Here is a 14,380-nt window from a genome sequence, read left to right as displayed (position 1 = left end):
TAGTGACAATATTTCAACTCCTTGATGTTATTTCTTTTTCTGATTTAGCAATTCAAATCCTTATTAAGATTAAAAAAAATAAAGGTGTGCAGAGGTCATCTTCTTTATGTTCCTGGATGGTATGTCTGTGCAGATTCATCCTTGTTTGCACCTTCTGTCCTGTTTCACCAACATAAGATCCTTTGCTGCATTTTCTGCACTGGATAAGATACACCACATTACTGGAGGTGCAGCTGTGTGATCCGGAGATATTGAAGATCCTTTTGAGTGTCGGACACTTTTTGATGGATTGATTTGGTTGCACAGCTTGCAGTGTTTCTTATTGCAGGGTTTGCTTCCACTATTTGTGACATCATCGTCAGAAGGAAGTTTCTTACTGATTAGTTTATTTCTGAGGTTGGGGGGTTGCCTGAAGGCCAGTATTGGGGGGTTGTCTGAAGGCCAGTATTGGGGGGTTGTCTGAAGGCCAGTATTGGGGGTTTCTGGAATATTTCTTTCAGAGTTCCATCCTCCGTTATTCTCAATAGAAATTCGGACGGATTTTCCTTTATTCAGAGATTTGGATGTATCCAAATTACAACAGTAATGAATCCGAAATAATGAAATTAAATTTTGTCCAAAATTCTAATCGAATTTGAAAACGAAATTGAATTTGAGAACAAATTTTAAGTATGAACATATTGCTGATTATTGCTGATTTCCTTCAAAGACTATGTGTATCAGCATTAGAATGTAGAATGTCTTTCGAATGGAATATAAAATAATAGAACAGAAAATAAAATAATGGACTAGAATAGAAAGTATAGGCATAGAATAGAATAGAATAAATTGATAGCTAAATGATAGCTAAATAAAATGATAACTGAACCCACTTATATATATATATATATTTTTATTTATTATCCTGCATTTGGATTCACTGTGTACACAATTGGTGTATGGTATTGATCCCTTGTTAGGGAGTGGGTTCAGTATATGAGTTCATGCACTATTTATTTTATTAGTTCACTTACTGGGTCCAAGTTTAGGACCTTGTGTGTTTATGCAATATTGTTCACTGTTTTGCACATTTTATGTAGGTCCTATGAGGATCATTTCACTTATGTGGTTTAATTTATTTATGCATATATAGTGCTGCACCATATTATTGTTTAGTTTGTTTATTCACCTCTAGGTAAAAGGTTTGAGGTTCTAGCTGCTTAGTATAGATTTATTCATATTAAGCGCAGGGGGAACACTACTCTGTTTAATAAAATGATAGCTGCTTTCTGAAATTCAATTTTTTAAAAGAATAGAATAAAACAAACAGAATGCAAAATAAAAAAATAGAATACAAAAGAAAAGAATAGAAAATAAAGGAATAGAATAGAATAAATATAGCCGTCATTCAAATTCATATTTCGAAAAGAATAGAATTGAATAAAACAGAATTACTTGATTACCAGTCCCCAAGTGTACTTTGAAACACCACCTTTTGTTTCATTCCTCAAAGAAATGAACATGTCCTTTGGATCTGTAACAGTAGCAGTTTGTGAAGATGCAGGGATATCCTCCAATAAAGGAAGCAGCAGCATTGGAAGGGACAAGCTATGTGAAGAAAGAGGCTCATTTCCCTGCTCATTTCCCTTCTTTGTTTTAGCAGGACTTCTAGTAGAAGGGCTGTCAGGTGGGCTGCCCAAGGTCGGCTGTGGGTTGCAGAAGAAGACTGAGCTGGTGTCCTCAGCCAATGAGTATGAGTGCTGTGTGTCTCTGAAAGCAGCTTCCCCACCATCAAACTGAACTCTGCAATTGGGGGATAGAAAGCAGTCAGCTTTGGTAGAGCTGATCGGGTATTTTGCCTTTTGGGCATGGCTGGAAGGGTCCCAGATGCTGGACATTGAAGACAATGCTCCTTGAGCAGCTGTGGAGCTTCAGAGAGTGAGAAGGAGAGTGGAGCTCTTTCAGCAAGCAGACATCGAGCTCCAAGCCGTAACCCCCCCCCCCGGTATTGGTATTAGAATTCTTCAGATTTATTTGTATATGACAATAAATTTTTTTTCGTCTGATTGATGGTAGTCCAGTTTGGAATATTAAAATGATGATAATAGTGTATATGCCGCATGTTCCTATATAATTATAGGTTAGTATGGTTTACTCCTTTTAATAATGCATTTTTTGTGAAATAAAAACATTGTTTTAATTATACCTTCTCAGCTTTCTTTAAATTACTTTGGCCCCTTAAAAGTCCCATATGGTTTTAATTTTTGATTTTGTATATATTATACTTGCAGACAGTATACATCAGTTATCTGGGAGGATCCAATGGTATTCCTTTGTCAAAAAAAAGACAATCCATCACAAAACTTTTTAGATGCCATTTATTATATCTGTATTATACTTATTGAAAATCATTTCCATAATATTTGTTTTTTTTCAAGCTAATAGTGTTTAGTTTTGGTAATCATGTATAGAAAATGATCACATGAAATACCACCTAAAAGATTCCCCTCAACCCATATATGTGTATATATCTCCTATTTATCCCAGATACAAATCATTCCTTGCAGAAATGTCCCACTTTGGACACTTTTTGAGTCTTGTATATGTTTCCAAAAGTTTGACCTGACTTTCTCATTTTTTATTTTCTTCTGGCTATGCTGGTCAGCAAAATTCTCCCACATTTATTAATGCGTTCATGTTTTAAGCCGTATAAGATTTAATCGATATGCCAGGAAGTGTGATGGTTGTGGTTCTCCCGATATTTACCATCTTGGCAAGACTTTGTCTGCAGTAGAGGATCATGCTTTGCTCTGAGTGTTTATAAAACCCTTCCACAATGTGTAGAGTGTCACTGATCTACAAATCTGACACCAATTCACATGGATGAGTCTCACTAATGCTAGTACAATAGGAACAGGAAAACAATGGCGGAGATGAAAAGCTTTGCCATTGGTACAGCAGTGCCTGGAAGACAAAAAACAAAAATGATCATTTCAAAAAATATCCCTAAACATGAAATCAGTCATCCAATCTGTACACTCATTTTCCCCCAGCAAGACATTATCGGGGAACTCTGCAGTGACACCCCCCCCCCCATCTGTCTGTGTATACCAAATACAACTATTCAAATGAAAGTGCAGGTGTGTACAAATGGTTAATGTTTTATTTTTCTGTGCCGACTTTTCTGCAATTATCTGGGTCACATTTTCAGTTACAACTATTACGATGTTTATGTGAGCACTGTGTCCCTGGGGTGACCTGCTGGGTGAATGGATCTCAGAGGAAAGGGTTAATGTGGCTGGCCAGGTCTTCCCACCAAAATTCTGAGGTCCACCCCCCCTGCAGGTCAGCCCATATAAATAGAGTCTCTTCTGTGCCCCTGAGAGCTCTTCCTAAGTCACTGCCAAGATGCACGCTGTTACCCTGCTGGACTGTGTCCTCCTCCAGGGGATGGGGGGGGGGCAGTAGGGATTCCTTGAGGGGCTGGAAACCTGAAGACTTTATGAATTCTTAACTGCCAGCTATGGACTTTGTGCCTTTATGGATTATTGCCAGACATGGACTTTAAGGATTCTTGCTTCCACTTGTGGTTTCTTTTCCTTAACGTGGTTCTAAAGGATCAAGGTTTTTTATCTTCATGAATTCTCTGCATGAAGGTAAAAAAACCTTCTGTGTGCAGCAGCCCCCCCAGCCCCCTCAGAACTTATTTGAGCCTCATTGTGATTCAGCGGAGTGAATGACAGCCTTGGCTGTTCTGAGTCTCTACCTCCTTATTGGCTGAGACAGCAAGTAGGAACCATTGGCTCTTGCTGCTGTCAATTACAACCAGTCAGTCAATGAGGAGAGAGAGGGGCGGGGCAAAGCCATGGCTCGGTCTGTGAATGGACACACAGAGCAGCGGGTGCCCCATAGCAAGCTTCTTTCTGTGGGGTCACCCAACAGACAGGAGGAGCCAGTGGGGGACCCAAAAAGGGGAGGATCCGGGCTATCTCTGTGCAAAACCATTACACACAGCAGGTAAGTATGACATGTTTATTAGTTTACAAAAAAATGAACCTTTAGAATCACTTTAATGGACTATTGCTTTTAAAGGACTATGGACTTGCTGCTAATCAGGTATTCCTACCCAATGGGCACTTAGAGAATCTTTGTATAGGGATACATGTGATCTTGTTACGAGAAGAACTGCTCCTGTATGTTTTTCATTGCTTGGTTGTTGGTTGTTATATACCTATCTAAACAACAGGGCTATATCAGCGATGTAAATAACACCCTAGAGACAGTTCCCTCCACTCTCCATGTCACCGTCATGTAAAACAAGGGAAACACAGATAATATAACACCCTTTTATTTCATAAACCACAATATACACAAATTGTGACCTTAAATTCTACATAGATATGTATGCCTCCTCTACTGGCCCCAATCCAAGATAGTTGTGTGCTCCACAGACCTTAAGTGACGTCTTGGACATAGCCCCACCCAACGCATTTCATCTAAAGAATGTCTTCAGGGATGGGGATCCCAGGATTCCAGTCTGTGGAGCACACAGCCATCTTGGGGCCAGCAGTGCAGTTTATATGTATGAGGCCTACATATCTATGCAGTATGTCAGTATGCAATGTGTGTATATTGTGGGGTTTATTAAATAAAATGGTGTTATATTATCTGTGTTTCCCATATTTTGCTTGGCGTGGATGGAGAGTGGAGGAAACTGTCTCTAAGGCAGGGAATTGGAGGAAAGTAGGGAAAAGGAGGAGATCTTAAAGCAGAACAGCAGACACAGAAAAAAAAGTATAGAGACCTTTTAAGGGGTTGTGGGAAACCAGGTGAGTGAGTTTTCCACAAGCTGTATGTGGTTAGGCACTGATCACTGTGGTCACTGGATTCTTGTTGAAGCACATGGAACTGTGAAATATTACAGACTTGGCACTGAAGATTTCAATGTGTACACAGACATTTTATTAAGAGCATTATATTAATGAGAACTTTATTTGTTTGCACTTTTAATGTGATAGCTAGACATGTGTGATTCTTATCATTACGAATCATATTTCGGGAAAACAAATGTTGTTATTCAGAGATTTGGATGTATACTAATTTCTGAATCACAATAGGAATGAATTTCAACAAATCTGAATGAAATTATACCAAAACAATGAATTAATTTGTATTCATTTGTTTCATTCTAATGATATGACACTACAGTTTGGGCCTTTTATTATTGTTTGAAGCATCCGAAATAATGTAACGACATAACTAATGGATCCAGAATTTCCTTTGTTCCATACGTTCCTCCGGTTCCATTTCAATTTACCATTTTTCATTATTATAAAAAATGCATCATATATGAAATGGAAACATATTACAATAAGTACAGCAAGGAAAGATGAAATAAGATGATGATTCCCACGTATTGTGGTTGGGTTGGATGGAGGTGAATCCATCAGAATCTCTAAATCATAACATAACAAATTAATATACCATTTAGTTCCATTCGTTCTTTTGGATATCGTCCAATCAACTCGTTCCAATTTTCTTTATTATGAATGAACTTAATGAATGAATCCAAATAAATTTTATTTCATTTTTTTTTTTTTTTTTAAATCATCCAGTTAGCTCCTTGCATTTCTCTTTGTAACAAATGAACATAACAAATGAATCTGAAATCAATTTAGTTTCATTGTTTTTTGCGGATATCGTCCAATCAGTTAATTCCATTTCTTTTTATAATGAATAAACATAACAAATGAATCCAAAATTAATTTTAGTCCATTGGTTTTTATGTAAATCTCCCAATCAGCTCGCTCCATTTCGCTTTGTGGGTTGGACTAGCCGAATTTGAAAATATGAAACTAATCTGAATATCCAAAACTAATCTGGATATACAAACCAAACTCCAAATATGTGAAACAAATCCGAGTATATGAAAGGAATCTGAGTATACAAAATTAATTCAGAAAATGAATCATTCTAACATAATGATAATGACAAAATTCATTTTTAAACTTACCAAATTAATCCAAAATAAACAGATTTTTTTTGTTGTGCGCATCTCTACAGGTAGTATATTTGCTCATTAATGTTTTGAGGCACATATTTTATAATACGGTAATGAGGAGGATTTGTGTGATTATTCATACTATGAGCACAAGCTATTTATTTGTTTCTCAAATAATAATTTTTCACCAGTGTGGATTTACATTTATTATTTTTTACTGAGAGTATATTTGTTTAGAGCAAACAGCGCTCCACCTCTGGAATATCTCTGTAGTATCTCCACCTCCCTTATCAGGAAAGAAAAAGGTGTCCAGTATCAGTACTTACCAATCAGCACCTTGTATTTTCTATAGGTGCGGAGTTTATATGAGAATTGTTCTAAGACTCTTACTTTGTTTCATAGGAGGGACAACCCCGATCCCTCAATACAGAGGAAGACCTCCACATGCCCGAAATTCCACCTAACTTCACTGAATGGAGGAAGGGAACACACCTTCCCAAGAATAGGGACTCAGATGACTTATTTAGACATTTTTATCCAAATGAGTTACTCCACCAGCCAACCAAATGTGATCCACTATGACTAAAGGCAATTGATTATAATATATAATTTCCTCTCTTACCTCCATCAGAAGACAGAGCAGCTGGAAATAAAAGATATAAACACAAATCAGGTGTTTTTTTTATAACAAAACTATGTTACTTATCACATTTGTTCATATATATTTATTTTAGATACTTATATAGCGCTGTCAATTTACGCAGCACGTTACACATATATTGTACATTCACTTCAGTCCCTAACCCTCAAGGGGCGTACAATCTAAGGTTCCTAACTCTCATTCATATAGTAGGGCCAATTTAGACAGGATCCAATTAACCTACCAGCATGTCTTTGGAGTGTGGGAGGAAACCGGAGTACCCGGAGGAAACCCACGCAGGCACAGGGAGAACATGCAAACTCCAGGCAGGTGGTGCGTGGTTGGGATTCGAACCAATGACCCGAGTACTGCCAGGCGGAAGTGCTAACCATTTAACCACTGTGCTGCCCATATATATATACAGTGGAGCTGTAATTGGCTCTCAGTGGAGCCGTAATTGGCTCTCAAATCAGCTGTGCTTGGAATTATTAATATCAAGGCAACTTCAAATTAACTTCTATTAAACAATCATATTTAGGAAACATTAACAAAAAGACAAAACAAGAATAAAGCACCCCCCAAAAAAAAATAAAACAAAACAAAATAAAACAAAAAAAACACTCCCCCCCAAAAAAAACCACAACACACACACACAAAACAGACAGACTCGATGGACCACTTAGTCTTTTTCTGCCATCACATTTCTATATTTTTTAATTTCAATGTTTTTCCAATCCCCTTTATTCTGATTGGATACCAAAAATGAGCACAGGTGCTCTCCGCATGGAAAGAATTAACTCCTATCCAGCCAAATACGTTTACCAGCCACCAGTGATAAGACTTCTACTTAGTTCTATACTTCTTTTATATGTATAATGCACTTGATAAAATTGCAGCTGATTATAAAAATAAACTCAAGCTCACCTCCAACAGACAAATCAGCAGCTGAAAGTAAAACAAAGATACAAATATTATTAATGTAATTTGTATTATTAACTTCATTTAACTTTGTATTATTAACATTTTTACCTTAACTTTTCATCGATTTTTAGAAAAGGTTTATTGTACTTCTAAAATATATATTTTTGTATCAATTACTTTATGAGATATCAGCTACTGAAATGAAGCCTGGGTATTACAGATATCCAATTTGTTACAAATAAAGAAATAGATATAAAAAGAAAAAAACAGAATAGCGCATCATTACTTCTACATCAGTTTTTAACAAGTTATTTTCACTTTTAGGCTGAGTTCACACCTATGCAGTTTGCTTGTTATCCATTTTTCAGTGCTTTTCGCAGTTTGGTTTGCGTTTTTCTACACGCATTTTTTACATGATTTTGATGTGTTTTTGTGTTTTGTTCAGCTATTTTTTTTTCTAATCATGGAATTTTTTTTATTGCTGGGCAGAATTAAAATGCAAAACATGGGAAAAAGTGTCAAAAACACTCTACCATACATTTCAGCAGCTTCTCCATTGAACTATTAGCAAAACCGCTGCTTTTTGCTTTTGAAAACTCTCTTAAAGAAGTGTTGTAAAGTGAGAAAAATGCCAGAATATTCTGCTTCTCAAAATTACAAGAGGAGGGAAATTCATAATATTTTTGACATACCAGTAAAATCTTTTTCTTGGTGTGAAATTTGAAATACAGGATCCCTATAAATTACATTGACTATTATGCAGCTACTTTCAGGTGATTGGACAAAAAAGGGGTGTATGCAGTGTCATCCTCCTTTGTAACTCCTCCCACTCCAAGATAGTTTCAGTTTTGTAGCAAGCAATCAAGAGACCAGATTTTCTCAATTTCTTCTTGGTCCATAATGTACAAGTCAGGTCCTCCAGCTCTGTGGATGTTTATTGAACTTTCTATATAAACTTCATTATTATATCCTTTTGAGTCTTCCTTTCTCCATTTGCAACATTTATTTTTGTGGGTTTAGGAGTGCCACATCTTTTATTTTATCCACAAAGTCAGAGAGCTGCTTGTAGCACCTATGGCTGAAATCACCATTAGAGGAGGCCTTAATGTCCACCTGGTAAATCTTTACAAACATGTGAATGGAAGACCAAATGGCTGATGCTGAAAAGTCAATGAAGCACTAACAGGTTTGGTAGAGTTAAAAGGGAAGTGAGGAAATCTATTATTTAGATCATGATGAACTCAGGTGATGACGTGTCTAATCCGCTTAGTAATGGTGGAATCTGAAGTAGAAATTCCTCTTTGGGAACCCTCAGGAAGCACAAAAAGGGGATCCAATTGCATAAAAGAGGCACCAACTAAGAGGTAAATTTTCATAGCAAATATTATGTCAGTGCAGGTCATAAGCTAGAAATGACAATGTACCGGAGGAGGTGTAGCGAAGAAACCACCTCAAGGTGGAAGGAGGCTTTAGGACAGCAATGGGCAAACTACGGCCCGCGGGCCGTATACGGCCCGCCGGACCTTTTAATCCGGCCCACGGAGCTAGGCTCCCGCTAGGCTCCTCTCACAGTCCGCCCTGAAGACCGGTGTAGCATGAAAATCTGTCTCCTATGAGGATCTGTCCCCCTCGACGTATCTGCGCATGTGCCGGAGATTGCCGATCGGCTGCTAATGCCTGAAACTGGCACATGCGCAGATACGTCGAGGGGGACAGATCCTCATAGGAGACAGATTTTCATGCTACACCGGAAAGGCGCGGGAACACGGCAAGAGGAACGCGCGGAGCAAAGGTAAGTGAATTGACACAGGGGGGACTTGGGGACTTAATATGGGGAATGAATTAATATGGAGAATGAATTACTATTTGGGGGATGAATTACTATATGGGGGATGAATTACTATGGTGGATGAATTACTATAGGGGGGATGAATTACTATAGGGGGGATGAATTACTATAGGGGGGATGAATTACTATAGGGGGGATGAATTACTATATGGGGGATGAATTACTATATGGGGGATTAATTACTATATGGGGGATTAATTACTATATGGGGGATGAATTACTATGGGGGATGAATTACTATGAGGGATGAATTACTATATGGGGGATGAATTACTATATGGGGGATGAATTACTATATGGGGGATGTATTACTATATGGGGGATGAATTACTATGGGGGATGAATTACTATATGGGGGATGAATTACTATATGGGGGATGAATTACTATAGGGGGGATGAATTACTATATGGGGGATGAATTACTATATGGGGGATGAATTACTATATGGGGGATGAATTACTATGGGGGATGAATTACTATGGGGGATGAATTACTATATGGGGGATGAATTACTATGGGGGGTGAATTACTATATGGGGGATTAATTACTATATGGGGGATGAATTACTATATGGGGGATGAATTACTATATGGGGGATTAATTACTATGCTTACTATGGGGGAATATTACTATACTTACTGTGGATGACACATACACATCATTCATCTACTCTTGGTCCGGCCCCCGGGTCCAATATATGAACCCATTGCGGCCCTCAAGTCAAAAAGTTTGCCCACCCCTGCTTTAGGATAACCTTGTCCTTGTGCAACAGTTGGAAGGGCTCCTCACAGGCTAAGGCTGCTATCTCAGAGACCCTTCGCGTAGAGGTGATAGTAACAAGAATGGCCACCTTGTAAATGAGGTCAAACAAGGGAATATCCCCAACAGGTTCAAAGGGCAGCTTCTCAAAAGCTAAAAAAAAACAGATGAAGACCCCATGGAGAAACAGTGGAGTGTGCAAAGTGAAAGATGTGTGAGACAACTTATACAAAAGCCTTAAATAGTGAATGAGAAGCCAATGACATATGAAACAATACAGCCAAGGCTGATATTTTGCCACTTTAGTACTCAAAGCCATGTGCTGATGCAGACCAGACTGGCAGAAGGGCAGGATGAGTTCCCTGGAGTATTTCTAAGTAGAAATTTCCTTAACTTGCACCAAGCAAGATAGAATTTCATGAAGACTGAGCATGTTCACTTGCCAGCTTTCCACTCCAGGGATGTGGATGTGTATAGGGCCAGAATATACAGTTCTATCCATGAGAAAATCATGTATGCTTCCCATTCCACATCTTTGGAGTGAAATTACTTCCTTGACTCCAGTACTGAGTTGGAAACCCCAAACGCCAGTGAGAGTCTGGCCTTGGGGTCTGATGCTGACAAAATGGTGAGATGCAACAGACTGGAGAGAAAGTAGACGTATGGCACTGCTTCAAAGAGGCAATCCTTCCACCCCCAAAAAATCGTGCAGCCACATGACTTTGCCCCAGGGTAGTAAAATCCTGGATCATGTATAACAGGCCAAAGCCCTCTAGTTTGTGAGAAGGTTCCAGCAATGACTTACATAGGCTGAGGATTAAACCAAAGCTTTGCAGAATCTGCATCGTCCACTGGATGTTAGCTGACAGGGATAGGGAGGACTGATCCTTTACCGGGAGATCATCCAGGAATCCCACAACAGGAATCCCCAGAACACAGAGCAGAGCTCAGACTGGGGCAAGCGCTTTTGTGAAAACCCGAAGGTACCAAGGACAGGCCAAAGTGATGAGAGACAAGGAGTGATGCTGATCATCCATTGCAGAACTCAGATAGCATTGATGGGGAGGATAGATGGAGATGTACAAGTAGGCTTCCCAAATGTCTACTGAAGCAAAAAAATCAGAAGCAAGGAGGCAATTACTGGCCTGGCAGAACCCATGCAGAACCTCTGAACGCATTGAGAGTCTTTAGATCCAGAATGACAAAAATTCCTCCATTTGGTTTCCAACTGTAAAGTGATGTGTGCAGAGGAGCTGCTGGACAACAGCAAGAAGATCCAACCGCCCTTGCTGCACAAGAGTCGCAGTGACTATGGTTCCGCAATGAATATAATCGGAATCAACAGAGTAAGAAAAGCTCCATAGGAAAAGGAAACTTCACTAAGCTAACACTAGCAAACAACTGAGGCTCTCTGGGAGTGGGAGGTCTTATATAGGGGGATGTCCCTGTAGACTTCTCTTTTTTACCGGCGTCCAATCACCTGAAGGCAGATGCATAATACCCAGTGCAACAACTAAAGATCCCGTGTCCTGTACCATACCACTAACACCTTCCCATGCTAAGCATTGTTATACAAATGTTTTGTGAACTAGAAGTAGATATTGACAGTCACATGTACAGTATAGCAGACATCACATATTTCCAAAAACAGTCTTTATAAAAATAAATCTTACCTTTCTGGTATATGGGTCCAATAGTTATATTTTTCACATTATCATTGCCAACCGAAGAAGATCTCATAGCCGGACAACTCTAAAACCCCAAAAAGAGTCATCAAATTCTAACCCAGAAACAATAATAGAGATGTCACAAACATGTATTGTCAAATTCTGAGGGTTCCTACATCCCGGATATGAGAACAATTCTTAATGTATTATCAGATCTTCCCAAAGAGCCCCGGGTGTTATATAAATGACAACATGTTTATACTGCAAATAAAACTCCTCATCTTATTGGAAATATCAGTTAATTATGTATATTGTTCAAGAATATTTTTAAGGGGAACAAATGAATGCAATAAATATCATTATTATCAATTCATTGTTACAAATAGGAAATACTTTCAATTGCAATAAATACATAACGTGCCGACTTGAAGACATGAACTATTATATGATAAAAAAAATTATCAAACTGTCATGTAATAAACATTCCAAGAAATTTCAAATTAATAGTAAATGTATGTGCCATTGTCTTATATATATTATTTTTTATAAATATTAATTTTAATTGAATTTTCAATTTTCCTAACATTGTTTTTCATTAGTTTATCAAAGAAACTGATAATATTTGCCACATAAAGACAAACCAACAGAAGAACTTAATCCAACTGACCAACCAAAGTCACACATTATTATTATTATTAGTAGTAGTAGTAGTAGTGTTGGTAGTACTAGCAGTAGTGGTAGTGTTGGTAGTAGTAGTAGAAGTAGTAGTAGTCATGGTAGTAGTAGTAGTAGTTGTAGTAGTAGTAGTAGTGGAAGTAGTAGTAGTAGTAGTAGTAGTAGTAGTAGTATTGGTAGTAGTATTGGAAGTATTAGTGGTAGTAGCAGTAGTAGTAGTGTTAGTAGTAGTAGTAGTAGTAGTGGTAGTAGTAGTAGTAGTGATGATAGTAGTAGTAGTAGTGGTAGTAGTAGTGGTAGTAGTAGTGATGATAGTAGTGATAGTAGTAGTAGTGATAGTAGTAGTAGTGGTAGTAGTAGTGATGATAGTAGTGATAGTAGTAGTAGTGATAGTAGTAGTAGTAGTAGTGGTAGTAGTAGTAGTAGTAGTGGTAGTAGTAGTGATGATAGTAGTAGTAGTAGTGGTAGTAGTGTTAGTAGTAGTAGTAGTAGTGGTAGTAGTAGTAGTAGTAGTAGTAGTGTTAGTAGTAGTAGTAGTAGTGGTAGTAGTAGTAGTAGTAGTGGTAGTAGTAGTGATGATAGTAGTAGTAGTAGTGGTAGTAGTAGTGGTAGTAGTAGTGATGATAGTAGTGATAGTAGTAGTAGTGGTAGTAGTAGTGGTAGTATTTTAATATTAATATTGTTTCATAAAGCCGTCACACATTCTGTAATGCTGGACAAGGAGCTCTGAGCCAATCGGCTGCACCGGAGGAGCTTGCACTCTAATATTCCCGCCTCATTAGACATACAACACTCGCAGTTTAAAATGGAATAATGTGTTGTAAAGGCAGAAAGTTTTTGCATTATAGGCATGAAGGTAAAAAACCTTAAGTCTTCCCCTCCCCCCATTGTGATCCAGCACTGTGCATGAGAGCATTGGATCTCTTAGGTCTCTCCCTCTTCATTGGCTGAGACACAGCAGCGGGAGACATTGGCTTCCGCTTCTTTCAATCTTAGCCAGTGAGGAGAGAGTGGGAGGCGGGGCAGAGACACGCTCTCTGTGTCTTATAGGCACACAGAGGTGGAGCGGGAGCGAGCATGCTTGAATGCCTTCAGGGCAGGCAGGGGCCAGAAGCACTGGTGGGGGACCCGAGAAGAGGGGAATCAGGGCTGCTCTGTGCACAACCATTGCACAGGGCAGGTAAGTATGATTTGTTTGTTATTTATTTATTTTGTTAATATGGGAACCATTACAATCTAAATGTCACAAATAAACCATTGAGGACGGGCAGGATCTTTCATGCAGAATATAGATACAATGTCTCTGCATTACACTTCCCTTGCCTGCCTGTCCTCTCTATACACTGAGCTGTGCACGCATGTGTGGGAGTCACAACATCTTGGGCCAGCCAACTACATCATCCCTGGATTGATACCCAAAGACCACCAGGCTGATGATGTCAGTGCCCAGTGGGGAGCTCTGGGGGAACACAACACTGGAGAACAGGTAAGTAGAGTTCCGCTTTAAGTGGAGCCCAATTAGCCTATCAGTATAGTAAAATCTTTAACCTGCCAAAATAACATGGAAGTCCTTTCCAGTCTGATTTGTGATTCCCACCCTTCTACCACACTACACCTATAGAGGGCGCCGCTCCTACTTTCTTCTTCAGATTTTCAGGCTCCTGCTCCCATCTCTATCTCTAGCCTGCTCATTAGATAATCAACCATCATCATCTCTATGATAACTCATTGTCCAATTAGCAGGCAGGTGACAAAGAAAGTTACTGAAACAGGAAACAGTGGAGTTATATTTCTGGCTGTGCAGTGTGGCAGGTGTTCCTAAACCACAAGACTAGCCAAACAGATTAACAAAATTCCTTTTCAAAAGAAACATTTCACATGTATCA

At 38.7% G+C, this 14,380-nt stretch overlaps 1 protein-coding gene across 2 annotated transcripts in view; it reads right to left on the bottom strand.

Moving 5' to 3' along the window:
- Positions 1 to 2,343: 2,343 nt before the first annotated feature.
- The window catches only part of LOC149470720 (uromodulin-like), a 68,694-nt gene continuing 56,657 nt past the window's right edge, over positions 2,344 to 14,380 (bottom strand). For both annotated transcript variants that reach the window (XM_089661711.1, XM_089661706.1), the window contains 4 exons: positions 11,826 to 11,904; positions 7,545 to 7,565; positions 6,603 to 6,623; positions 2,344 to 2,943 (listed from right to left, as the gene is read on the bottom strand). In XM_089661711.1, the coding sequence (XP_089517837.1) occupies positions 2,879 to 2,943; positions 6,603 to 6,623; positions 7,545 to 7,565; positions 11,826 to 11,904 (186 nt within the window). In that variant the 3' untranslated portion in view covers positions 2,344 to 2,878. The remainder of the gene's footprint in view (positions 2,944 to 6,602; positions 6,624 to 7,544; positions 7,566 to 11,825; positions 11,905 to 14,380) is intronic.

This window comes from Staurois parvus, unplaced genomic scaffold (genome assembly GCF_062004578.1).
Source record: "Staurois parvus isolate SC_StPar_1 unplaced genomic scaffold, SC_StPar_1.0 ptg000034l, whole genome shotgun sequence".
Taxonomy (NCBI): Eukaryota; Metazoa; Chordata; class Amphibia; order Anura; family Ranidae; genus Staurois; species Staurois parvus.
Note: the sequence above shows the minus strand (reverse complement) of the source record. Positions and strands in the feature narration are given on the sequence as shown.